Source organism: Echinops telfairi, unplaced genomic scaffold, assembly GCF_000313985.2.
Source record: "Echinops telfairi isolate 266 unplaced genomic scaffold, ASM31398v2 ScPeMD7_655;HRSCAF=1070, whole genome shotgun sequence".
Taxonomy (NCBI): domain Eukaryota; kingdom Metazoa; phylum Chordata; class Mammalia; order Afrosoricida; family Tenrecidae; genus Echinops; species Echinops telfairi.
Window position 1 is genome coordinate 9,925,744 of NW_022104553.1, and position 22,658 is coordinate 9,948,401.

General features: G+C 57.9%; 3 protein-coding genes across 6 annotated transcripts in view; 1 reads left to right on the top strand and 2 right to left on the bottom strand.

Annotated features, from left to right (window-relative positions):
• Positions 1–6,774, bottom strand: part of CCHCR1 (coiled-coil alpha-helical rod protein 1) — a 15,193-nt gene extending 8,419 nt beyond the window's left edge. The window contains 8 exon segments of the mRNA XM_045292817.1: positions 1,124–1,273; positions 1,473–1,583; positions 1,736–1,871; positions 1,988–2,151; positions 3,461–3,758; positions 5,353–5,566; positions 5,647–5,713; positions 6,704–6,774. Coding sequence (XP_045148752.1) covers positions 1,124–1,273; positions 1,473–1,583; positions 1,736–1,871; positions 1,988–2,151; positions 3,461–3,758; positions 5,353–5,566; positions 5,647–5,707 — 1,134 coding nt within the window. The 5' untranslated portion in view covers positions 5,708–5,713; positions 6,704–6,774.
• Positions 6,775–7,178: 404 nt separating this feature from the next.
• TCF19 (transcription factor 19) lies at positions 7,179–11,129 on the top strand. 3 transcript variants are annotated; one of them, XM_045292829.1, is made up of 5 exons: positions 7,179–7,260; positions 7,660–8,179; positions 9,323–9,887; positions 10,387–10,417; positions 10,743–11,129. In XM_045292829.1, the coding sequence occupies exons 2-5, from the start codon at positions 7,939–7,941 to the stop codon at positions 10,809–10,811; spliced, it is 906 nt and encodes a 301-aa protein (XP_045148764.1). In that variant the 5' UTR covers positions 7,179–7,260; positions 7,660–7,938; the 3' UTR covers positions 10,812–11,129. The 3 variants fall into 3 exon arrangements, with proteins under 3 accessions (XP_045148764.1, XP_045148766.1, XP_045148765.1); XM_045292831.1 differs by lacking the exon at positions 10,387–10,417; XM_045292830.1 differs by lacking the exon at positions 7,179–7,260 and having other exon boundaries at positions 7,344–8,179.
• A 1,465-nt stretch (positions 11,130–12,594) lies between these two features.
• Positions 12,595–17,796, bottom strand: POU5F1 (POU class 5 homeobox 1). Of its 2 annotated transcripts, XM_004711685.1 has the most exons (6): positions 17,386–17,796; positions 15,031–15,036; positions 13,749–13,863; positions 13,364–13,494; positions 12,975–13,136; positions 12,595–12,861 (listed from the first exon to the last, which is right to left on the bottom strand). In XM_004711685.1, the coding sequence occupies exons 1-6, from the start codon at positions 17,794–17,796 to the stop codon at positions 12,595–12,597; spliced, it is 1,092 nt and encodes a 363-aa protein (XP_004711742.1). The 2 variants fall into 2 exon arrangements, with proteins under 2 accessions (XP_004711742.1, XP_004711741.1); XM_004711684.1 differs by lacking the exon at positions 15,031–15,036.
• Between the last annotated feature and the right edge of the window lie 4,862 nt (positions 17,797–22,658).

Genomic DNA, 22,658 nt, shown 5'->3' on the forward strand with positions numbered 1-22,658 from the left:
CACTCACTGTCTCACTCACTCTCACTCACTCTCTCTGTCTCATTCTCACTCTCTCACTGTCTCACTCACTCTCTCACTGTCTCAGTCTCACTCACAAAAAAAAAGAAAAAGAATGATAAAATGTACAAAGAAGAAGGAAGATGCGACCGTGACACCCTCAGGGTCTGGATGGCCTGCAGGACTCGGTGATGAAACAGGTCACCGCAAGAGGACAAGTATCACATGCGTCCACTTTTACGTGAAACACACAAAACCAATGGAGAAAAGGTTGCACAATGAAAGATTTGGATGGATACTTGAGGTGGGAGGGGAAAGGGAGGGAGCGGACTACTGAGCCCACAGGATAGACAGATGTTAACTTGGGTGAGGGGCGAAATAACAGCTATCCGATCTCATAAGACAGAGACGGGGAAGGAGGGGGGAAGGGGAGGAGAGGCCAAGCCCATGCAAGACTTGATCGCTTGTTGGGTTGCTGAACGCAGCAACGATGGCCTGACACATCGACGCACCGTCCCACAAAGAAAACACCACAAAGCAAGGAGTCCATTCTGACGCATGGCACCCTGGTAGGGTACGGGACAACTGCCCTGTGAGGCTCATCTTCTTCCCTCCGAGCAGCTGGTGGTTTTGAACTGCTGACCTTGTGGTTAGCAGCCCAGGTTAGCACAGCCACTACGCAGGGCTCCTAAATTCACTGCAAAAGGCTGGAGAACAAAACGAAGTTGGGTTCCTGAAAGTGAGGCCGGTTTTCTTCTAGAAGCATGCTTTGTGTGCCCACTCCTTGAAGAACTGTCCCAGGACCCCCAACAGGGACACCCCACCTCTAGCCATGGCGCCCACCCTAAGAGACGCCTCGCCTCCGGCGAGGTCTTGCCTGACCAGCCCACAGTGGCTCTGCAGCACACACGGCCCCTGTGGCACCCTGGGCGGCCTGCTGGCGTGTTGCAGGCCTCTGCTCTAGAATGGAAGCTGAGGGGGCAGGGATGCGGCTCCCTCCGCTTGGGCGACACCAAGGGTCTTCTTTCTTGACTAAATGAAAGCCTTCCTGTCATGGAAGGAGCGTGGGGTAGGCAGGCCAGCGGGGCAGGGAATCCGGGGGCGAAGAAGAACCCCCCTCAGTCACCTCTCTCCTCAACTGCTCTTCATTCCTTCTGTGGCTCAGCTCCTGGGCCTTCAGCTGCACCATGAGGGCAAACACCTTCTCCCGCCAGCAGGTGAGCAAGGACTGGCACTTCCTGGTGAGCTGGGGGTCCAGGGAACCTGAAGGCTGAACCTGCAGTGGGAGCAAGTGGGGGAGAAGGGGGGGAAGGTAAGACGGGGCAGTCTGTGCTTTCTCTGTCCCACCCTGAGCAACAGCAAGAGAAGGAGTCTGGGGGGGAGTGCGGTATCCAGGGCAGGCCTGCAGCGTGCGCGCCCAGCCCTCCAGCCCTCCTGCTTGAAGCAGGTACGGAACCCCGAGGGTGGAAAACTACCTTCTTGGCCAGCTCCTCCTCCTGCAGGCTGAGGATGTAGGTGAGGCTCTGCACTCGCACCTGCAGCAGCTCGGCCGTGGTGTGCAGGACGTCGCGGTCCTCCTGCAAGCTCTGGGGCAGGAGAGGAGCTGCCCAGTCAGCCCCTTGGCTCCTCCTAGCCTCCCCCGGCAGCTGGCCTCCACATTGTCCTCCTCACGCGTGGGGGCCTCCCTCCCAGCTCTCACAACCCACTCGGACCGCCCACTCCCCGCCCCCCCTCTCACATGCACGGTTTCCAGAAGTTCCTTCTGCTCCTGGTCCCACGCCTGGCTGCGGACCTCTGCGGGGACTTGTTCCCCCACGTACGTCCTCAGATTCTCCACCAGGGCCACCTGAGCCTCCAGGTCTTCTTTGGCCTCGCTGGGGGAGAGGCGGGCACAGGCGGGCCTTCCGTGGGGGTATTCTGCAGATCTGCTACTCAACCCAACGGCCAGCCCCCGCGGGGGCTGGGGCTGGGGCTCCCCCACCCCACTTACCTCAGTTGCTTCTGCAGCAGCTCCTTCTCCCTCTGAGTCACGGCCAGCTCCATGGCTTCCTGGGCGCGCCTGGATTCCAAGCTAGTCAGAGCCTTCTCTAAGTCCTCGGCCTTGCTGGTCAGACTGGAAAGAGCCTCCTGGTGAGCGGCCGTCAAGCCGGAGAGCTGTGGAAAGAAGCAGCCTGGGGCTCAGCCGGGCTAGCCGAAGTCCGTCTGGGGGCTTTCCGCGCCTGCTCGGGCCTTGTCCCTTCACCCCTACTTCCCGAGGCCTGCGGTAACCATCCCAGCAAACCACCCAGCTGGGCATGGCCCGATGGCGACCGCCCTTGGCGTCTCCCTCTCCCCGTGGCCCACACTCAAGTTTACCACGATCCCTGCCTGGTCTGGTCTCACTTCTCCCTCCCACTGGGGCCGCAGTAAGTTGGGGAACCCAGTGGGGGGAGACACATTCACCACATGGTTTGCTCATAATTCGTGAAGGCCCCTCCGCTCTCTCATGGATGACGGCAACAACCCACCGTGGAGGTTTTCCACACCTCCAAGGGCCCTGGCTTCCCCACCCCGAGCGCATAAAGAACGGCCGCCACGGTTTCCTTCTAGTGCTTTTATGATTTCCGTTATTTAACGTGCCAGTTTTGCCAGGGCTGCTGTGCCCGCCAACGACCAGCCGGTGGCTTGAAGCGAGGGAAATGTCTTCCTCACGGGTTCGCAGGTCTGGAGTCTTCCGTGGGTCTCGGCATCTACCTGACTGCCTCTGCTCATCCCTATCTCAACACAGAGGGCTCCACCCGCCCTCTCTCACAGCAGCAAAGACGATCCATTCCCCACTGGGCTTAGAACCCCAATTCACAGCGACCTTACCCAGCCGGGTAGAACTGCCGCGTGTTCCCAAGATCAGAACTCTTTACAGGAGTGGAAAGCCCCACGAGCACTATTTTAAGGGGACGATCGCTTCTCGGCCTTTTGGCTAAGTGTGGTACTTTAAGGGGACATAATTCGCTCCATAACTGGTGGCCTCTGTTCACCTCCCAACTAGCCTAGGGCTCCCTTGCCTTCAGAACACGTCTCCCAATTGCAATTAGTTAGGAGTACACCAGAGGCCGCGTTCCATGTCGCCTGCCGTGGACTGATGAGCTCCCCCAGGACGGCAGGGTACCAGGCCCAGCGAATCCCCAGCTCCTATCTCAGGGGTGGGAGTGACCCCCCAGGCCGGGAGCCCCGCTGCATCCCTCTCCCATGAACCGGGTCCTGGCTGGCGGTGGCAAGCTCTGAAGGCCTGGGAAAGGAAGGGCAACGTCAAGTGGTGAGAGGGCACCAAGTCAAGAGAGGAATAGAAATTGGGCCCAAACACCCAGCTTCGCCTTCACCCAGGTCACGTGGAGATCTTAGGCCCCACTGCTCCTGGGAAGCCAGGACCTCTGCTCTTTGATGGAAAGAGCCGGCCCAGCAGGCCCTTTCCCGGCCCAACACTCGCCTGCTCTTGGTGCAGCCTCTGAACTTCCTCCAGCTCCCTCTGGCTTCCCTCCTCCAGCTTCTCCCGGATGAGCTCGGCTCCGGCCAGGGCCGCCCGCAGTCCCTCGGCCTCCGCTCGGCCGGCCCTCTCGGCTTGCGCCAGAGCCTCCAGCTCCACCGTCTGGGCCTCCAGCCGCATCTTCTGCTGCAGTGACGTTTCCCGCAGGCCCCGGGCCTCGTCCTCGCACCGCCGCAGCTCTTGCAGCTGCCTGGAGATCAGCTCGGCCTGCTGGGCCAGTGCCTGAGACGTCTCCAGGCACCTTCAAACACAGATGGGCACAGGTGAGGGGGCTTTCAGACACCCGGGCCTTTCCCCTGCCACCTGGGGACACAGGAAACAGGAGGAGCTTCTTCAGCTCCCATACGGAGGCAGCAGGAATCCTACACAGAGACCTCTGCATGGAACATCATCGCTGTCCTTCCCCGAGGCCCACCGTCTGGGCTCACCGAACCAAGGCTCATACTCCAAGGGAAAGCAAGAGGTGTAGGCAGGGCCGGGAGTAGGGGACATCGTTAGGATGCACATTCTTAGCGGAGAAGCCGAAAGAACATTCTGAGCCTTCAGCATTCTGATTGATGGTCAAGGAAAGATTTGGAGGAGGAAGGAGTTTAGGTCTTGAAACTCAACTCATTGCCATTGAGGGTACTCATTAGCGACCCTACAGGACAGGGTAGGACTGACCCGTGAGTTTCCGAGACTTGTAACACTTCATGGGAGCACAGAGCACCCTCTTTCACCCACACAGGTGCTGGTGGTTTTGAACTGCTGACCTTTGTGGTTATCAACCCAACTCATATCCCCTACGCCACTAGAAGTCACGGGCTTCTCTGAAGAATGCGGCAAGGCGAGGCGTTAGTTAAAAGCACTTTCTGAGCGTTTATTATACAATATGGACAGCCAAAGAGGAGAGTAGTGTGCATCAGTAAATTCCATAGTCCCTACCCATGGGGAGTATACAGTCTAGTGGTGTCAGGTACAGTTGGTACTAACTTCACCTCCATGAAGGCCAAGACAAGACAGCAGGGGTTTTCAGAAATGGCAGGGTCCTCTGGCCTATAGAAATGAACGGCTAACCAAACTAGCATTCGAAGGCCTCTCTCTGTTCCCTGACTCACGGGCCAGAGCTCCCCATCCCACATCATGCTCCTTCCTCTGCGAGCGTGGTCCGACAGAGACGCGTGTGTTAAGCCCGAGTGAAGGCAAAATGGCAGGGTGGCGTTCCAGTGTATTTGGGGAGCACACACACGAAAAAGCACGACATTTTGCATACGGACAGTACATCAACAAACGGCGCGCCCAGCAAGAACAACGCGTCTTCCACGACGGCTTTCTTCACCGGCTCCGTCAGCGTGCATCTGCACCGCCACGTGGCTGTGAAGTCCTTGTGGATTTACAGCCACCCAATGTGACAGGAAAGAATGGCCCCCTGGGCTTTCCACAGCCCTAAAAGCTTACAGAAGCAGGTCCCACGCAGTCACTGGGTGGGTTTGAATCACGAACCTGTTAGTGGCAGACCCCTCGCCATCACCGGTGCAGGCAGGGCTCCTTCACCACCACAGAACCAGTCCTCTCTCTCCATCCTTCTCATCGCCTACTAGAATCCGCTATTTGCCAATCTCGCGCTTCCCCTAGAATTCCCAACGCCTCGGTATCAAGATCTCACACTCATTTGTGTGACCCGTCCCTGGCGCCTAGCACACTACCTTGGTATCCGTTATGTGTTGTTGGGGCCTTCCTAGTTGTTTCTGTACATACGGAGAACTTGTGGAAAGAGCTGGGCCGGGGTAAGGATGTGCTTTGCTGAAGGGTCAAAGGCAGAAAAGCCAAAGGCAACGGTGATGACGGCTCCCTACCTGATTCTCTGCCCCGGGTCCTGGCTGTCACCGGAAGCATCCCGTTCCCACATGGCCACTTGAGGTCTCAAGTTGTCGAGCCGCCTCTCGGGGACGTCTTGATGGAATGGGGATGGGGCCAGGGGGATATCTGCAGCCCAGGTGGGAGTCATTCTTGGCACAGCTGGAAGGGACCGAGCTTGGAAGTGGGAGGGAGGAATCAGCCCTGGCGATCCTGAGGAATCAGAGAGACACAGAGGGTCAGTTTGCCAGGGAGGGGGTAATCTCCATTCCCTTGCCTGATCCCACACTGACCTGGAAGTCGTAACATCTCTATCGGATTTGAAGGGTCTAGATTCTGTCTCCAGCCATCCATGTTCCCCTGGGCAATTGGAGAAACAAGGAAACTCTGATTCACTTTGTCCGGGCCTACTTCCAAAGAGAAAGCCCCTACGGAAACCAAGTCATCCTCTAATGCGTAGTCAGCTCCACCCCCACCCCCCTCTCCCCGCTCCTTTCTTAGTTCCTGTCCTGATGATGCTGGAAGCACCACAGATGGAGGGAAATGGCCGAGGAGGGATGCTCTTAAGATTCTGCTCGTAAATACTTTTCAGATCCCGGGTGGGGTCTTTACCCTCTTCCTAAAGGTTCTACAATGCCTGCTGGTCCTGCACATCGAAGAACCGGAGTCCAGGGGCTGGGAGCCCAATATCCAGGGCTCTCTCCACAGCTCAGCAAGGCCTTGGGGAAGGCCACTCAGACACCAAGAAGCCATGACTACTGGGTCCTTCCCTATAAAAGGCCTGGCCCCAGATAAGTACCACCACATGGAGGAATATCTCCTGAGGACCCCGGGGACTACAGCCAGCCTCTATATCCCTAGGCAGAAAGGCCGGGTCTCTGCCTAAACCTTCCCAATCCTCCAAAACCTTCCCTTGAGCCCTCCTAGCAATTTCTTCCTATGTCCTCAACTTCCATTCCTGTTGCCCACGCCACCCTTTCTGGAGTCCCAGGGCATAACAGAGTGGGCGCTTCCACATCTCTCCACCATCCCACGCCAAGTCACCGAATTCTTCCAAAATCAGGGATCCTAATCTGCGGTTATCATAAAGGACTCGTCCTGGCTCTGCACTCTCACCCTCATCGCCCCCACTCAGTCTGCTCCCTGCTATGCACTCCAGCGCCTCTTGCTTCCCACCCGTGCTCTCCCCAAACACCCGTCACCCCTGAGCCTGCATCCTGGGGGCCCTGAATTCTAAGGGTGCTCTGACCACCTCACCAAGCCCCTTTCCCCCTCTTTCCCGAGACCCATCCCAGCACCCCGCCACAGCCCCTTCCCACCCCCAACCGACTTTTCTAGAACGCCCCTTACCCAGCTCGAGAACCCCCACCTCGGGCCCTAGGCCACACCCCCTTAGGCCTTGCTATGGAGCCCGACGCTGCGGATCCTGACTGCGCCTGCGTAGAGCGGGAGGGCTGGGAAAAGAGAGCGCAAAAAAAAAAAGGAGGGGGGCACGCATGCGCAGTAGCGTCCACAAGTCGACCAATGAACGTGTTCGAGCATCTCCGCGCCCTGGCGGCTCCTCCCAACGCCGGGAACCCGGGAAAACGAGTCAACCAATCATAAAAGGCGGGAGGCGGGCGTTCGCGGACCTTCTCGGTGTACAGACCAATGAAGCTGAGCGAGGCCAAGTGAGCCGTCCAATCAGAGGCGGCAAGGGGGCGGGCGCCCTGGGCGCGGCGCAGACCCGGGAATTCCGACAGAGGGTTCGCGCGGGCCCGCGCGCGGGGGCTCCGCCCCTCCTGGCCGCCACCCTCCCTGTCAAACAGCCGCGGGAGCTGCTGCACGGACCGCGGGGCCGGAGGGGTCCCGGGACGGCCGCACGGGTCGCCCTGTCTGGAAAGGAGACCGCTCCGAGCTTGCACTGCGTGGGTACATCCGAAAGTGGCCTGGGCCCGGGAGGGAGAGGGGCTGCTTGCCTGGCTTGATCGCGGGGCGCTCCTTTTACTTTCCAACCCGCCGAGAAAAGTTGGGGAGGCAGATGCTTAGTTCTGCTTCAGTGGGAAGATTGGAGGCCTTTTCAGGGGATGACAGTAGGTCCGCTCACGGGATTCCAAACTAAATCGGGCTGAGAATTGGCCAGGAAAGCGGGGTGCCGAGGCGAACAATAAGGAGACTCCATTTGGCTCAGCGGTTTGATAGCGAGAAGCAAATTCTTTTCTCTGAATTGCAAGGTCATAAGCTCGATGGCACCGAAGCCAGCCCCGCTCTCTCCAGTTCGCATTTCCCGAGAGACTGCCTAAAGTTTGTGTTTGATTTGGGCACAGATCGGAGGCGTGGCGAGTCCTTTGGGACCCGAGGATCCGACTCAACTGAGGCTCCGGAGGGCGCTGCTGACTTGCCATCGCCCGGAAAGGCAGGACTCTGCTTGAATTTTCCCGTTGCAAAGCTGTTCTTGCCTAGACTGCGTCCATCCTGAAACTGCCCCCACTCGGAGTGTGTTCGAAGTCAAAAGGACAACCCAAGTTCGGGTCTCACTGGGAGGAGAACTTGGGAGAGTTGATGGATTCCTGAAGTAGAGGGCGTGGTGCGCAGAGGCACCGCCGATGCTGCCCTGCTTCCAGCTGCTGCGCATCGGGGGCGGCCGGGGCGGCGGCGATCTCTACACCTTCCATCCACCCACCGGGGCTGGCTGCACCTATCGCCTGGGCCGCAGGGCCGACCTGTGTGATGTGGCCCTGCAACCCCAGGGGGACCCCGGCCTCATCTCTGGGGTGCACGCCGAGCTGCACGCCGAGCGCCGCGGTGAGAACTGGAGGGTAAGCCTGGAAGACCACAGCAGCCAAGGTGAGCCAGGAACAGGGCAGACTTGCCCCTGAGCAGTGAGCTCTAGGCCTGGGTGATTATGGGGCTCCATGGGGTCCCTGCCTGCCTCCAAACTCCACATCTCGGGGGAGGAGTGGATGGAGGGCATAGACCATCTTCTTACCAGAAGTATGGTGTCAAAGCTGCCCTTGGGGTCATGCCCACTCATCGTGACCGTTTAGCAGGGTAGAACTGCCCCTATAACAGCCTTACAGGTGTATCTTGTTTCCCACACCGGTGGTTTCGAACTGCTGACCTTCTGGTTAGCAGCCACCAGAGCTCAAGGGCTGACCCTTTTAAGCCCATACAAGAGGCTGGGAAGTAGAGCCAGGGTCTGGAGCATGCTCATGGGGTCTGTCTGTGGCCATCGGTGAGCAGGCTTTTACCCGGGCCCCAGGTACACTTTGCTTCCTTCTTGGGGTAGGTAAATGTTGAATCACATCGTCATGACCTGGGCACTTGCCTTTCTCCATCTTAGCAGTGGCAGAGCCAGATTTAGGCCCCCAGACCTGTCACCGGCTCCTGTCACTTCTCTCCGGGTTCTAGTGCCCTCTTAGGTGAAATGTGCCCAGTAAGGCTTAGTAATTCTGCTTTGTATCTGTAGAGGTTGAATAACGATAGTCGCCAATTCACGTAGGACTTAAGCACTTGTGAGTGAAATGAGTTGCATGTAGGCAGACATTTCTATCGCCGTTTGGCAGAAGAGGAAACCGAGGCCCAGAGAGGTAAAGGATCTCATCCAGGATCACAGAGCAGGGGAGTGGAGGCGTCATGACTTGAGGCCGGACAGGCCACCTCCCGAGCTACGCTGAGATGATACTGTTCTTTGAGTCAGAGCTGGCTGAGTGCGTTCCCACTGAGACAGGGCGCTCAGGAGAGGCGGGAAGGTGGAGTCCATTCACGGAGGTGCCTGCTGGAGGGCACAAGAAAGCAAAACAAACTGAGGCCATTCTACAATTTACTGCCGCTTGTCACTGGCTGAAGAAAGGGCTTAGAACGGCCAGGAGGGAAGAACGGGATGACAGTGCGCGTTCTTTCTGATGGGCCCAAGAGAACAGGTCTAAATTTCTCCACTCCTGACGGGGTGCTTTCTGTCTGCTTTTCTCGTTCTCTGTATCTCAATAGGGACCTTAGTTAATAGCGTCCGACTCCCAAGGGGTCACAGACTGGAGCTGAGTGACGGGGACCTCCTAACCTTTGGCCCTGAAGGGACCCCAGGATCCAGCCCCTCTGAGTTCTACTTCATGTTCCAGCAAGTTCAAGTCAAACCTCAGGATTTTTCAGCCATCACCATTCCGCTGTCTAGGGGAGAAACGGGGGCCAGGGGCGGTTTCCAGCCCATGTTACCCTCTGAGGGGGCTCCACAGCGGCCCCTCAGCACCCTTTCCCTAGCCCCCAAGGCCACCCTGATCCTCAACTCCATCGGCAGCCTTAGCAAGCTCCGCGCCCAGCCTCTCACCTTCTCCCGGGGTGGAGGTGGGCCCCAGAGCCTACCCTCTCCCACGCCCCCTGAGGAAGTAGGGGCTGCCCCTTCTGCCCCAGCCCCGGCCCCCAGAAACCGAAGGAAATCAGTTCACCGCGTGTTGGCCGAACTGGATGATGAGAGAGGGTCTCCTGAGAGCTCCCCACCAGCCCTCATGGAACCCAGGAAGAAACTCCGAGGAGAGAAAACCCAACTGAAACCCACTGGGTAAGTGGAGCTGCCTTCCCACGTGGGCCCCAGCCCTGAGAAGGCCTGCCGTGTGGGGGTGGGGTGGGAAGAAGTGGGCAGAGGTGGAAGTGCCGACCTACCGATGGGAAGAAATATGTACAAAGCAAGAGTGAGGCGGACTGGAGCCTGTGGGGATCAGTATTAGTGCCAATTTTACATTCAGTATCTTCAACCCCATTCTTCTCGAGTTCTGAAAACCACGTCCAAACCCTTACCAGAGTCCAGTTCCAACTCACAGCCACTTTCAGACCAGAACTCCTCCCCAGGGTGTCCTCAATGTCAGTGAGTTTTCGTTTAGGATGGGGCCTCTCCAGTCTCACCCTGTAGGTTCTCAGACTTATTTCTAGGTTCACGTTATAAATATCTCGAGTGTCTCTGGGGGCCACCCTTGGACTTCCAGAGTTCAGGGATCATCTCAAGTCTCCCCCAAAAGGTTTCTAGTGACCTTGGTTTTTGTGTCTCCCCCTCAACTTCCTAGAAACCGTCGTGGGCGTCCTCGGAAGCACCCAGTGAGTGCCCCCTTGGCACCCCCTGCAGTTGGGGGCAAGGAGTCTTGTGCAGCTCCCCGATGCTGCCTGCCCCAAGAAGAGCTAGTGGCCTGGGTTCAGTGTGATGCTTGTGACACCTGGTTCCATGTGCTCTGTGCTGGCTGTAGTATTCAGGCTGCAAGGGAGACAGACTTCCGATGCCCAGGGTGCAGTGCGGGTATCCAAGCCGAAAGCCCAATACCCTGGCACGAGAGGACAGAGCTGGGTCATCCAGGCCAGGGGGGCCTAAGCCATGAAACGCAAATGGATCCTAAGAAATGCCCTCCTTCTTCCCTTCCCTCCCCAGGAGGGACTGACTCAAAGGCCCCTTGCCTTGGCTACTGAGTCAGGGACTGGAGCTCATGGTCAACCGTGACAGAAGAGCCGGATCCTGCCAAAGAGAATCACCTTCAAGAAGTTGTCGCCAGCAAACCGGAAACCCCACTGATCTAGGCTATAGAGCTCGTTGCCAGGGATACCAGGTCTGGGACCGGTATCTGGGCAAGCCCAAAGTGTGTGCAAGCGGGTGCTTGGTATCCTTCGACGGCATCACCTAAGGGCTCCTCGAAAACCCAGGACGTGGCCCTAAAATGCCCCTGCTCTGTGGCTAACCCCGCTCCCAGCTGTTACCACCCTGGCCTGGCTTGTTTGTGTTTTCGGCTTCTTATTTCCCAATAAAAACAAGTCCCATGCATACCCGGCTCTCTACTCTTCTTGGGGTTGGGGAGTGAGGATTAGGTTAAAGTCTGAAAATTGGATTAAGATAAGAAGGTAGACAGGATACAGACCATCTACAGGTTCCCCTCAGACACTAGAACCTCCAGGGAGAGCCCAGGACACCCCAGATGAAGTGTGTGCTGGCCTGGTTTAATGTGGATGGACCCAGCCCACGAACAGTCCCCTTTTTTCTTCGATACTCCTCCCACCAAGAGCTAGTCAGGGCATTGGGTTTTATAGTTCACTGCCTGCAAACCAAGCCAGTTATTCTCATCAAGCGAACTTCTGCTCATAGGGTGACCCCTCACGTGGTGACGGGAGGGGGACTGCGCCATAGGGTTTTCTTGGTTGTACTCTGGGGAAAGGAACCTTGGTGCTGTGGATGAAGCACTGAATTGCAAAACACCCCACACTACAAGTGAGTCAATGCTGACTCATCCTGACTCCTTACAGCAGCCTTAAACGGCCCCTGTGGGGTTCTAGGACTGTCATTAGATGCCCGCCGGTGCTACTGGGCCCTGCACCATCCTTGCAACGTTCCGTGCTTGAGCCCATTGCTGCACCCACTCCCGTTATCCCATCTTGCTTCCACTGGCCCTCTACCAAGTACGGTGTCTCTCCAAGGACTGGTCTCTCCTGACACGTTCAAAGTAGGAGACAAGTCTCGCCAACTCTGGAGTACAAAGCCCCTCTGGGGAGCAGCTGGTGGTTTTGAACTGCTGCTCTTGAAGTTAGCAACCCATCATGTCACCACTGTGCCACCAGGGCTCCTTCAGAACTGGGTTAAGGGGGGCCAGCAGCCGCTCCATGCTTTCGGAAAGCTGACCAGCCATGGCAGCCTATGGAGCAGGACCGTGCTGGACAGGTCAGCGTGTGAAGCTGTTTGCGTCCCTGGTTGCAGCCACTGTCAGTCCATCTAGTCCACGGTCTTCAGTGGGTCACGTGTCGGGCTGCTAACCTCTAGTTCAGCAGTAGGCAACCACCCCGCCTGCTCCGCCAGGAAGACAAGGCTTTTCCACTCCTGTAAAGATCCGGTCTCGGAAGCCCACAGGGGCACGTCTACCTGTCCTATAGGGTGGTTGAGACGGCATCCACTCCAGGGCAGTGAGTGGATGGGGTTAAAGGTTTGGGTGTTGAAGAGAAGCCCCACCCCAACCCCCCATGTCCATACTTGTCCCTCCTGCAGTACCGGAAGCAGCCGAAACCAAGGACAAAAGTCTCATCTGGTGCATCCCAGGTTTCTTTATTGAGGAAGAACGTGTGTAGTGACTCCAATCATGAGTATCTTTGGGCTTCACCTTCCTGCCAACCAGCTATTCTCCCACCCCCCACCCTCAGTGGCCCCAATGACCTCCTTAGTCAATGAAGACCCTAACCCCCAAAGCCCCCCGGCTTCCCTGCCCCCTTTCCTCTCCCACCCGTTCCTGGGAAGGGTGGGCACCTCAGTTTGAATGCATGGGTGAGCCCAGAGGGGTGACCTGGACGGCAGGGAAGGCTTCCCCCTCCGGGAAAGGGACCGAGGAGTACAGAGTAGTAAATTGAGGGACCCCATAGCCTGGGGTACCGAAATGGGGCCCTGGCGCCAGAGGGAAAGACATCGGTCCCCCTGGGAAAGGAGAGCCGGCAGCTTCGAAGTCCTCGCGCTGGGCGTAGTCGCTGCCGGTCCGTTTGCCTTTCTGACGCCGGTTGCAGAACCACACGCGGACCACCTGGGCGTGGACACGGGGAGGGCGCCCTCAGCTCCGGAGAGGTGGGAGGGACTCGGGACAGAGGGCGAGCGGGCAGAAGCGGGAAGGGGAAGGGGGGTGGGGGGGACACTCACGTCCTTCTCCAGCCCCAGCTGCTGGGCGATGTGGCAGATCTGCTGCAGAGAGGGCTTGGGGCACTGCAGGAACAGGCTCTCCAGGCTGCCCCGCACGCGGTTCTCGATGCTCGTCCGCTTCCTCTTGCGCGCCTGCTGCAGGAGGGTCTCCGCCTTGCATATCTGGGCCGGGGGGACAAGAAGACAAAAAGGGTGTCACCAGAGCCAGAACGCAGGACAGGGGCCAGCAGAGGCGAGAGTTTAGACCAGCTGCCACGCACCTTCTCACAAAACTGAGACATTACCCTCCACCCTACGGAGAACTGCCGCTCCACAGGAGAAGACATGGGAGCCAGGATAATGGATTGGGGGGGAGGTACCCCCACTGCGTCCCCCCTGCCCGCATGTACCTCCTGGAGGTTTTCATTGTTGTCCGCCTCCTCCACCCACTTCTGCAGCAGGGGCCGCAGCTTGCACATGTTCTTGAAACTGAGCTGCAGAGCCTCAAAGCGGCAGATGGTGGTCTGGCTGAACACCTTCCCTGGGAGAGCCAGTGGTAAAGAAGCAAAGTGAGCCTGCACCCCAAGTCCTCAGGACCACTGGACCCTCCTTCTGGACTCCCCACTATATCCCACACTAGGGCTCCACCGGTCTAAGTAAGCCCAAGCATCCACCTCCCAGCTTGCCCCCCAAACACTCCCCCCCTTGCCCTTGGGGGAAGGAAAAGGCTCAACATTTCAGAATGTTCCCTTCCGGGGTGTGGCCCCATAAGGCAGAACCCACGGAAGGACTCACCAAAGAGAACCCCCAGGGTGAGCCCCACATCCGCCTGAGTGTACCCTAGGGTGATCCTCTTTTGCTTTAAAAGCTTAGCAAATTGCTCCAGGTCTTTCTGACGAGTTTTGATGTCCTGGAATTGTTTAAAAAAAAAAAAAAAAAAGTGTTTGTTTTTTTCCCAGCAGAGGACTCCAGAGCACAATACAATCAATCACTCACACCCTTGTACCTCATTTTCCTTCTCCATAGTTTGTAGACAAGGCCTCAAAGAAGGCCTAAGGGTCTATCCCCAGACTCCAGCCCCCTTTCACATCTATAAACACCCCTCATTTTCACTGTCCCTGAACTAAGGACCCCTCCTCCTTCAGAAATCCTCACATGCAGATTTTAACCCAATAGATAAGAGTGCCCATGGGTGGGGAGGTGGGTCTTGGCTTCAGAGACAGCCCTGTCTGGGTATAATGGGAATTCTAGGACTGTCCTGTTCGGGGAGAGAAATAAAGCACCCAGCATTTAATACTAACCCCAACACATGCACCCCAGCTTGCTATTATAACCCTGACTGTTATAATAGATGTCCAGGAGCCCTGGTGGCCTGGCAGGGAACACGGTGGGTTGCTAACCACAAGGTCGCAAGCATGAGGGCGGCAGTTCAAAACCATCTCTCTCTCTAAGAGGCAGGAGGGAGACAGAGAGCGAGCTGGTGCTCAATTAAAAAAAATATGTATATAGCCGATTGACCTGGGTGCTTTGCAATATTAAAACATCCCTATTGATTCGTTGATCCCACAGATTAATCGAGCACCTTCTATAAGCCATGGAGGGGTCTTGGTGGCATAGTGGGTCCGTTCAAAACCACCAGCCGCTCCATGAGAGAACGCTGCGGCTTTCTGTTCCCATGAAGAGTTACAGCCTGGGAAACCCACAGGGGCAGTTCGGTTTTGAATGAGCTGTTCCCCCACAGCTCCATAAAGCAGGCCAATCATTACCCGAGTGTTAGGATGTCCACGAGCCCTGGTCACCTAGTGGATAAGTCTTGAGCTGCTACCCACAAGGTCAGTTCAAAACCATCAGCTACTCCTCAGCGAAAGACAAGGCTTTTCTAAGGCTCTTAAAGAGTCTCAGAAAGCCACAGGGGCAGTCCTATAGGCTGTAGACTCCCTGCAATTGACTCCCCAGCAGGGAGGAGGACCAGGTGTCAGAAATGCTGTGGAAGTAAAAGCAGGGTGGGGGGCAGGGGCAGGGATAGTAATGGGAAGTGATCAAGGAGGGAGATGATCTGAGCCAAGGGTTAGTTAGCTGGAGACTGTTCTAGACAGAAAGGACAGTGTTGTTTGGGAGGAACAAAGTGTGGCTGGGGCAGGGCAAGGGGGCTGCAGGATGCCAGGAGAACCACCCCCCACCCACCCAACCCCCAAGAGGAACGAGGCAGAGCTTATAAGCACTGCAGTGCCCTGAGCATCCTTCAGGGCCCTGGGGAGTCACACGGGGTTTGGAGGAAAGGGTCGGATCCCGCATTGAGTTGATCACCCATCAGCTCCTGCATTGTGAGTTGATGACCCAGAGGCTATATTGCCTATGGACTGGGAATGAGCAGGGCAGGGTGGAATGACGGAAACCACCCACTGTTGGCCGACAGAACAGGGGCCGGGATGAGGGAGGCGGAAGTGACACACTCAGCCCACCTGAAGGGGCTCCATGACCTCTGGTCAGTTCCCTGGTATGTTCCAGCTACAGACAGACAGCAGTCGTTCCCCCTCAGACTGGAGGTGGGTCTGCAGAGCAGACCAGGAACCGGAGCGTGAGGGACATACGGGTTTACTGGTGCTACGACTTCCTAATGGGTAGTGAATCATTTCACGGGTTCTAAGATTAGCGAGCAGTCGGCACAAAGGCCCCGTGCTTACCTTGCTTGTTGGGTAATCAATCCATCCCTGAGCAACTGTGATGGCGTGAAGGTGTTCAGAGAGCCACCCCGATGTGCCGGGGCAGCCTTTGCAAGGGGGGGGGGGGGGGGGGGGGGGGAGAGTGTAGATGTATGCCTGCTCCCTGCCACCCTCAGCGACCCTATAGGGCAGGGTAGACCTGCCCCTGTGAGTTTCCCCGTAGAATCCCTGTCTTTCTCCCTCCGAGCTGCCAATTGTTTCCAACTTTGGGTCTTGAGGAAGGGTAAAGAGAGAAAAGGGGAGACTGGGGAGCTCAGAAGAAAACCAAGTCTGTGGGTGAACCCTGGAAACCTCCCGGGGAGAGGTGATCAATCGTATTACATTCTAATAAGCTAATCTCCACTCCTAACACCTGCTCTCCCAGTCGATCCTATCTAGGCCCACTTGCCCGCACCCTTTGACGTCCTGGGGTCGGGGAAATCCCCTGCACTTCACCCTTTCTGCAGTTCCTACTGCACCTCCCTCGAGATCGGGGCCAGTTAATGAGATAATGATGTACGAGGGCACACAGCCAGGCACTTAGGAAGTGGCCCACAATTGGCAGCCATTATCATTCAAGGCTCAGCAGTCACCTCCTGCCAAGAGTCTGGGGTTACTAAGTCGAGGCTGAAAATGCTCACACCTCATTGGGTGGGGCATGGGGCTTAGAACATCACCTCTAATTGCTACACCTTCCCTTCCTCTTCCATAGCCTCCTGGGCCGCCCTGAACCAGTCACGTCTTCAGCCAGCCCCCCCCCCCCCCCAGCAAACCCAATCCACTTTGGGGACAAAGAGCTAACATCTCCCGACAACCAGTTGTTGGTCCCCCACCCCCCCGCTTTTTCGATCACAATTTATGCAGAAAGGTGACTCGCTGGTCTCTAAGGCACAGAAGTAACTGTTGGGTGCCCACCCAGAGGCGTCTCCGACCCAGTAACCCCGTGGGGCAGCTCGGTACTGCCCCATTGAGTTTCCCAGGCTATCGCTCTACGCCAAGTCCAACCATTGAGCTTCCAGTTAGCAGCCGGGCGCCTGCCCTCCCCACTCCTCCCCTGCCCTGCCCTCCCCACCCCTCTCCTCCCCATTGCAGCGACAGAGGTAAGCCAACTACTCATTTCCCTGCTGTCGAAGTCAATTCCGACTGGCGGCGACCCCAGAGGTCCGCTTGGCAATGCCCCTTTATGCTTCTTCATGGAAACAGAACGCCTCATCTTTCTCCCGGGGAGCAAGGGGCGGTTTCGAGGTGTAGACCTTGAGGTCAGCAGCCCAAGGGACCTTAAAAGGACTCAGGGTATACCTGACTCGGCCCGGACCAACAAGAGCTCCTCGTTCCCAGCCAGTCACACCCTAGACCTCCGGGAACAATTAGCCTGGGATAAGAAGTCGTTTTGTTTTTAACCCTCAGGCTACACTTAACCCTGAGGCCAAAGACCCTGGGCTCCAGCAGGAGTGTGATCACCCACCTCAACCTTGGCCAGGGCTAGTGCTGAGTGATCTGACCCTGGTCCCCGGTCCGGCCGAGGGAAGACAAGGGCCCTTCGTGACAAGCCCAGCCTCCCCTCGTGGTTCCCTCTCCGAATCCAGGTTTCTAGCCCCACCTAGACTCTGCTTCCTGGACTGCCGTCTGCCCCAGCCTGCTCCTCTCTCTGGTTCCAGATCTAGGTAGGTCCAGAGACCACCCCCCTCTCCTGCCAGCCCTGCCACCTGGAACCAAGGCTGGTCACTTACCTCCTCGGGGCTCTCGTCCATCTTCTCCTGGTCCCTCTTCCCGTCACCAGGCAGGGCAGGGAGGGGCTCCGGAGAGGCCTCATCCGAGTGGCTCTCAACCCCAGCGCCCGCCTCACCCTCGGGCTGAGGGGTCTCCGAGCCACCGTGGGGCAGCATCCCCGCACCAACCTGAGGCCCACAGTACGCCATGCCTCCACAGAAGTCGTAGGGCGAGGGGCACGGTGGGATGCCCCATACCTCAGCACCGGACCCAAGACCGGGCCCAAGCCCTGGCCCACCCGGTGTGCCTGGAAAGCTCAGCCAGGTCCGTGGGTCAGCCCAGCCGGGCTCTGGTCCTAATGCCCCTGGCCCCTCGCCTCCACCACCAGGTGGGGGCGAGAAGGCAAAATCGGCAGCCAGGTGTCCCGCCATGGGGAAGGAGGGCACCCCTAGCTGGGGGCCTGGAGAAAGGAGGGCTCTCCAAGGGGACTACTCACCACCTCTCTCCCTCCCCAATCCCACCCTTGCTGCCTTGACTGCTGGCCCCGCCCCCTAGGTGGGTGGAGGAGAGGGCGGTGGGGGTGGGAGAAACTGAGGGATGGGTGTTAGCCTGTAGGCTGCAGTGGCTGTAGACTTAGTGGAGCTGGGGGGCTGGGGAGTCTGTGTGTGTGTGGTGTTAGGGGGACTTCATTTCTGACCCCCAGCAGGCTCCTTGGCCCCACACATCTCAGGTCTGGGATCCTATGGACCTTCCCTCCACATTCTTCATGAATGTACCCCATAACTAGACCCCTAGCACCGTCCCTCGCTGGAGCCCAGACACTCCATGAACTTGTACTGCCGGGACCGCTCGACTCATGACCCAGAAACCCACGGATTCCTTCCCACCTTACAGGCCAGCCCTGGTGGACCCTAGGTTCCCCGCAAATCCCCAGCACCCATCTGCCCAGCCTGCTGGATCCTACCCCCATTCACAGGGACGGATGGCCTGTGTCTGTCCCGAGGGCCCCATGTCATCCCTCCTCTCCCACCCCACCTTCCGGTTCCACGGTCTCCGTGTGGAACCAGCTCTGGTGGGAGGAGACTCTGGGGTGGCCCCTCACTTCCCCTTTTCCCAGCAGGGCTCTGGAATGATGGCCCCCGAGTTTCCCAGTCTTGTCCTGAGTGTTTCCTCATGGAGCCCCCCCATGCTGGGCCCGCACAGGCCGGCCCTCGCTGGCCCTCTTCCGGGGATGGGACTCGAGGCCCGGCTCGCCCTCCCCCACCTCCCTAGGCCAGGCCTGCCGCCCCAGGCCTTGGGTGGGGAAAGTCAAGGTGTGGGAGGGGGAAGGAGAGAAAATCTGACTTCAGGTTCAAAGCGGCCTTGGGAGGGACCCGGGAAGAGGGCCGGACAATGGCCCAGGCTGGACCATCCCAGCCCCCAGAGGGGCAGGACTAACCCTAAACAAGTGCTCAACCCTTGAATGGGCCTGGATGGCTCCCCTGGGGCCAGCTTCCTGCCACCACCACCACCCCACCTCGGCCCTCCATCCCAACCCCCTCTCACAGTCACTTAAAGGAGGAGTAACAGCCACCCCCCTTCCCCAGTCCCCCTCAAAGACTGCACCTCCTCAGATAGACCCCCAGGGCCCCCCACCCCGCCTGGATCCACGAATTCCCCTCCACTCGCCCCTCCCCCTGCCGCCGGGATGCTCTTTGTTTGGGGGTGCCGGCAGAAAGGTGCTGAGATGCTCGGGAGCGACAGGAGGCATCCCTGCGGGAAACCTGTCCGGAGCTCCCCCTCAGGGTCTGCTGTGGGATACCTGGTCTGGTGTTCTCAGGGCTGTTTGCAAGAGAATAGCCCTCCCTGTGCCTGTCTGTGAGGAATGGTGTTTGTCCGTCTGCTCCTAAAACCTGCCCTAGGTGGAGGTCCTGGGGCAAACGGCGGGTGGGAGGGGGGGCCCTCTGGGGCGATTCTGAGCCAGACCTCCCCACAGTTCAGGAGTCAAAAGCCTGAGTGAGCCTGGGGCTGACCCCGACCCAGCCTCGCCTCAGCCCAGTCTCAGCTGGTTTCTGAAGGGGTGTGGGCCCTTTTGACTGGGGCCCGGGCCTCTGCTGCCTTCCGCCAGGTTGTGCTTGTTTCTTCCGCACTGCCCTGGTCCACCGGTCTGTCTGTTGACTCGGAGCAACGAACTGGACCTGTGTCTCAGATGGGCGACGCTCGAGAAAGGTTGGTGCTGAGTGCACCTGGAAGTCGCTCACGGGGCCCAAAGGCAAGGAGATGGAGGGGCTTGGTGGGGGTGGAGGGCCCACCCCAGCCAGTCCCCCCTCCCCCAGCAGAGCCATCACGTCACCTTTGTCATGCACCAAGCTGCCGTCTGCCAAGAAGACCGCCGCCCCGAGCTGGGGGAGGGGTGGGCCTGGGACCGGGCTCCCACTGCCTCCCACCTTCGACGTCTCCGGAAACCTGTGTCCCTGCCTTCTCGGGGACTCCCCTGCCCGGCGTCCCACTGGGCATTATCCTCTGGCTTCTCCCCTCACAGTTTGTGGTGCCAGTACACGGGGGTGTTCGGGAGGAAGCGAGTTACAGCCTTGGAAACCCACGGTATGGTTCTACTTTGTGCTAGACGCTAGAGCAGTGGTTCTCAACTGTGGGTCCCGACCCCTTTGGGGGCATCGAACGACCCTTTCACAGGGCTCGCCTAATACAGCCTGCGTATCAGATATTCACATGACGGTGGTTCATAGCAGGAGCAAAGTGGCAGCTCTGAAGTTGCAACCTTAAATCATGTGATGGTTGGGGTCACCCCAACATGAGGGACGGTGTTAGGAAGGTTGAGAACCACTACTCTAGAGGGTCGCTCAGCTCCGTCCGTCCGTCCGTCCGTCCGAGATGGCTACATTTGACTGGAGGCCTAGCCAGCTCCCCTTGGGAAGCTCCGGAGCACCAGCAGAGGCAGCTCCTGGACCATCTCAGGCTGAAGGGGAGGCGGGAGCCACATTTCCTTTTTGTTTGTCTGAGATGACCTTGTGGGTCAGTAAAGACTCCAAGTCCATTTCCATTGTACTTTCTCTTCTCTCTCCCTCTTTTTTTAACCATTGAGACCACTCTGCAGGTTTCCTTAAACACCTGTGTAAGGATAAGGGATAAAGAATCCGGAGGCATTGTTTTTGGCTTGGTTTTAAAGAAACATACTGTATGTATTTACACACCCCATACCAATAAATGAAATCAACAGTATTTTGTGAAACCCCCCCATCATATACACGGTTCTCTTTCTTTCCCCTCCTCTCCCTCTTCCTCCCTCCCTCTGCAATATCTTATCCCGCCCTCCCCTTGTTTGGCCCCCACTCAAACTCTCGCAACCTTCTAACTCCCCCAAACACTCCCTGCCCCCTCCTCCCCACGGCCACCAAAGTTTTGTCTTTTGATGTATAAGCCAGGTTCTCTTTCCTGGGTCTTGCCTGATCCTAATGGTGTTTTTAACTCTTTATCTCTGTCAGGCTGGCTTCTCGAGCTTTGCCCGAGTTTTGCCGTGTTTCTCATCGATGTGCCAGTTCCACAGGATCCATGTGCCCGCGCTGTTTGTCCAGTCCCCTGGAAGCTTTCCACGGGCAGCTTCACGTCTGCTGAGACCCGCTCTCCCAGAGCCCGGCTGCCCTGCGGCTGCTGGCCCCGTTAGAGATGGCAGCAGGTCTGTGTCGTCGAGCCTGGTTCCTAGATTCGCTGGGGCCCTCGGGAGTCACTGAGCAACCTCGAGTTTAGGAATCAATTTAGGATGCGGCTCACAAGCCTTCCACGGGCATCTTTATTACAACCATGGCAAGGCAAGGCAACACCTGCCTTGGTGGCAAGACTCTTGCCAGGAGGACCAGTGAGGCTGTGGGGAGGCCCAACCAGCCTGGCTGCACAGTGGTCCTGCCACTGTCAGCCCAGCCACGGCCACCCCCTTCCAGCCCCATTGGCGGCGGGTGCCACATGGTTAGGGAAACCAGGTGCAGGGGCTCAGGTGAAGGCGTGCGGAGGCTCCCAGAGCCCAGCATAGGAAATCCACTGTATTTTGACTCCTGGGTTCTGTCAACCTGAAGACAGAAAGGAAGAGGGGGGTTCTGAGTGGAGAAGGGGTCAGGCCTTGCCCACTTCCCTCCCTTGGCCTCGATTTACCCATATCTCAACAATTTTCCCATCTGTCTGACCTCCCTGCCAGGCCTGCCCCCGAAGCCTTTGTTTTCCCAGATCCAGACAACACTCCCGCATCTCATGGTGCCAGCTCTTTGGTGCAGTCTGCAGGGAGACGGACAGGGAGGGTGGTGGAGCTGGGAGAACTGGTGGCGGTCAACCGAGAGTGGTAGGCAAGGTTCCAGGCTCTGGCTCTGACCCCCCCAGCTAACGGCACCTCCCCTTTCTGTACCGCTCCTCATCTGTGCGGGGGGGGGGGGGGGGGGGGGGGGGGGGACTGGACTCGGTCGTTTCTACATTTCCTTCCAAGTCCGCCATAAACTGTGGGAGCCCCATTTCCCCGGCCCTCCTGTCTACTTACTTGACATGGGAATGTAGGTGTCTCCCTGCATGCCTGTGTAGAGAGATTGGGATTAGAGCAGGCCACGGAGGGATCTCTGCCTTTTCCTTACTGGACCTCTAAGCAGCCTTCCTGGGAAAGCTGTCCTGTGGAATGGGGTGGGGGTGGGTTCTTCCTGGGAACCCTGGGGGGAGGGTGGGGTGGGGAACTGACCTCAATGTTCAGCAAGCTTTGAGGAACAATTGGGAGCAGTTTGGATATGGTTTTTGGTGCTCGGGAGTTTCTAAGAAACACACTCCAGGAAACGAAACGCAGGCGGTAAAATGCCTCAGCGGAACCCGGAGAGAAAGTGTTGTGTTGTGAGGGTCAACAGAGACCCTAATCTCCTCCCTCCCCTTTTCACAGATATCCTCTCCTTTGCCATTTGCCTCTCTGGGGCCCGGAATCCTCCCAGAGGAGAGGGATGCGTGGACGGCTGCCCACCTCCACCCCACTCGTCGACAGGTCTGTGCACACCTGCTGGCCTGACCTTCTTCCACTGCTTCCAGAGGTAGGTGCCTAAAGCTCCCACGATGAGCACCGCAGAAGCCAGGACTCCGCAGAAGATCCAGGCTGGGGGCTGCTGAAAACCACCTGGAGGCTCTGAAAGGTGAACGGGAGCCTGTGGGCCGCTGACCGATGCAGGGACTGCCACCCTATCTCAGTGACAAGGTTGTGCTGCTGGGGCAGGGATAGCATGGGGTGACTTTCACAAACAGGATGGACTTGGCTCACCCTGTGGGAGGCTGAGAAGTC

What these genes read in the sequence shown, in the direction of transcription:
- TCF19 (XM_045292829.1), top strand. Translation starts at nt 7,939, where the DNA reads ATGCTGCCCTGCTTCCAGCTGCTGCGCATCGGGGGCGGCCGGGGCGGC. An exon ending in GGAAGACCACAGCAGCCAAG is followed by an intron (nt 8,180 to 9,322) that starts GTGAGCCAGGAA and finishes GTATCTCAATAG; the next exon opens with GGACCTTAGTTAATAGCGTC. An exon ending in ACCCAACTGAAACCCACTGG is followed by an intron (nt 9,888 to 10,386) that starts GTAAGTGGAGCT and finishes TCAACTTCCTAG; the next exon opens with AAACCGTCGTGGGCGTCCTC.
- POU5F1 (XM_004711685.1), bottom strand. Translation starts at nt 17,796, where the DNA reads ATGGCGGGACACCTGGCTGCCGATTTTGCCTTCTCGCCCCCACCTGGT. An exon ending in CACCCTGGGGGTTCTCTTTG is followed by an intron (nt 13,495 to 13,748) that starts GTGAGTCCTTCC and finishes TGGCTCTCCCAG; the next exon opens with GGAAGGTGTTCAGCCAGACC. An exon ending in AGCTGGGGCTGGAGAAGGAC is followed by an intron (nt 12,862 to 12,974) that starts GTGAGTGTCCCC and finishes GTCCACGCCCAG; the next exon opens with GTGGTCCGCGTGTGGTTCTG.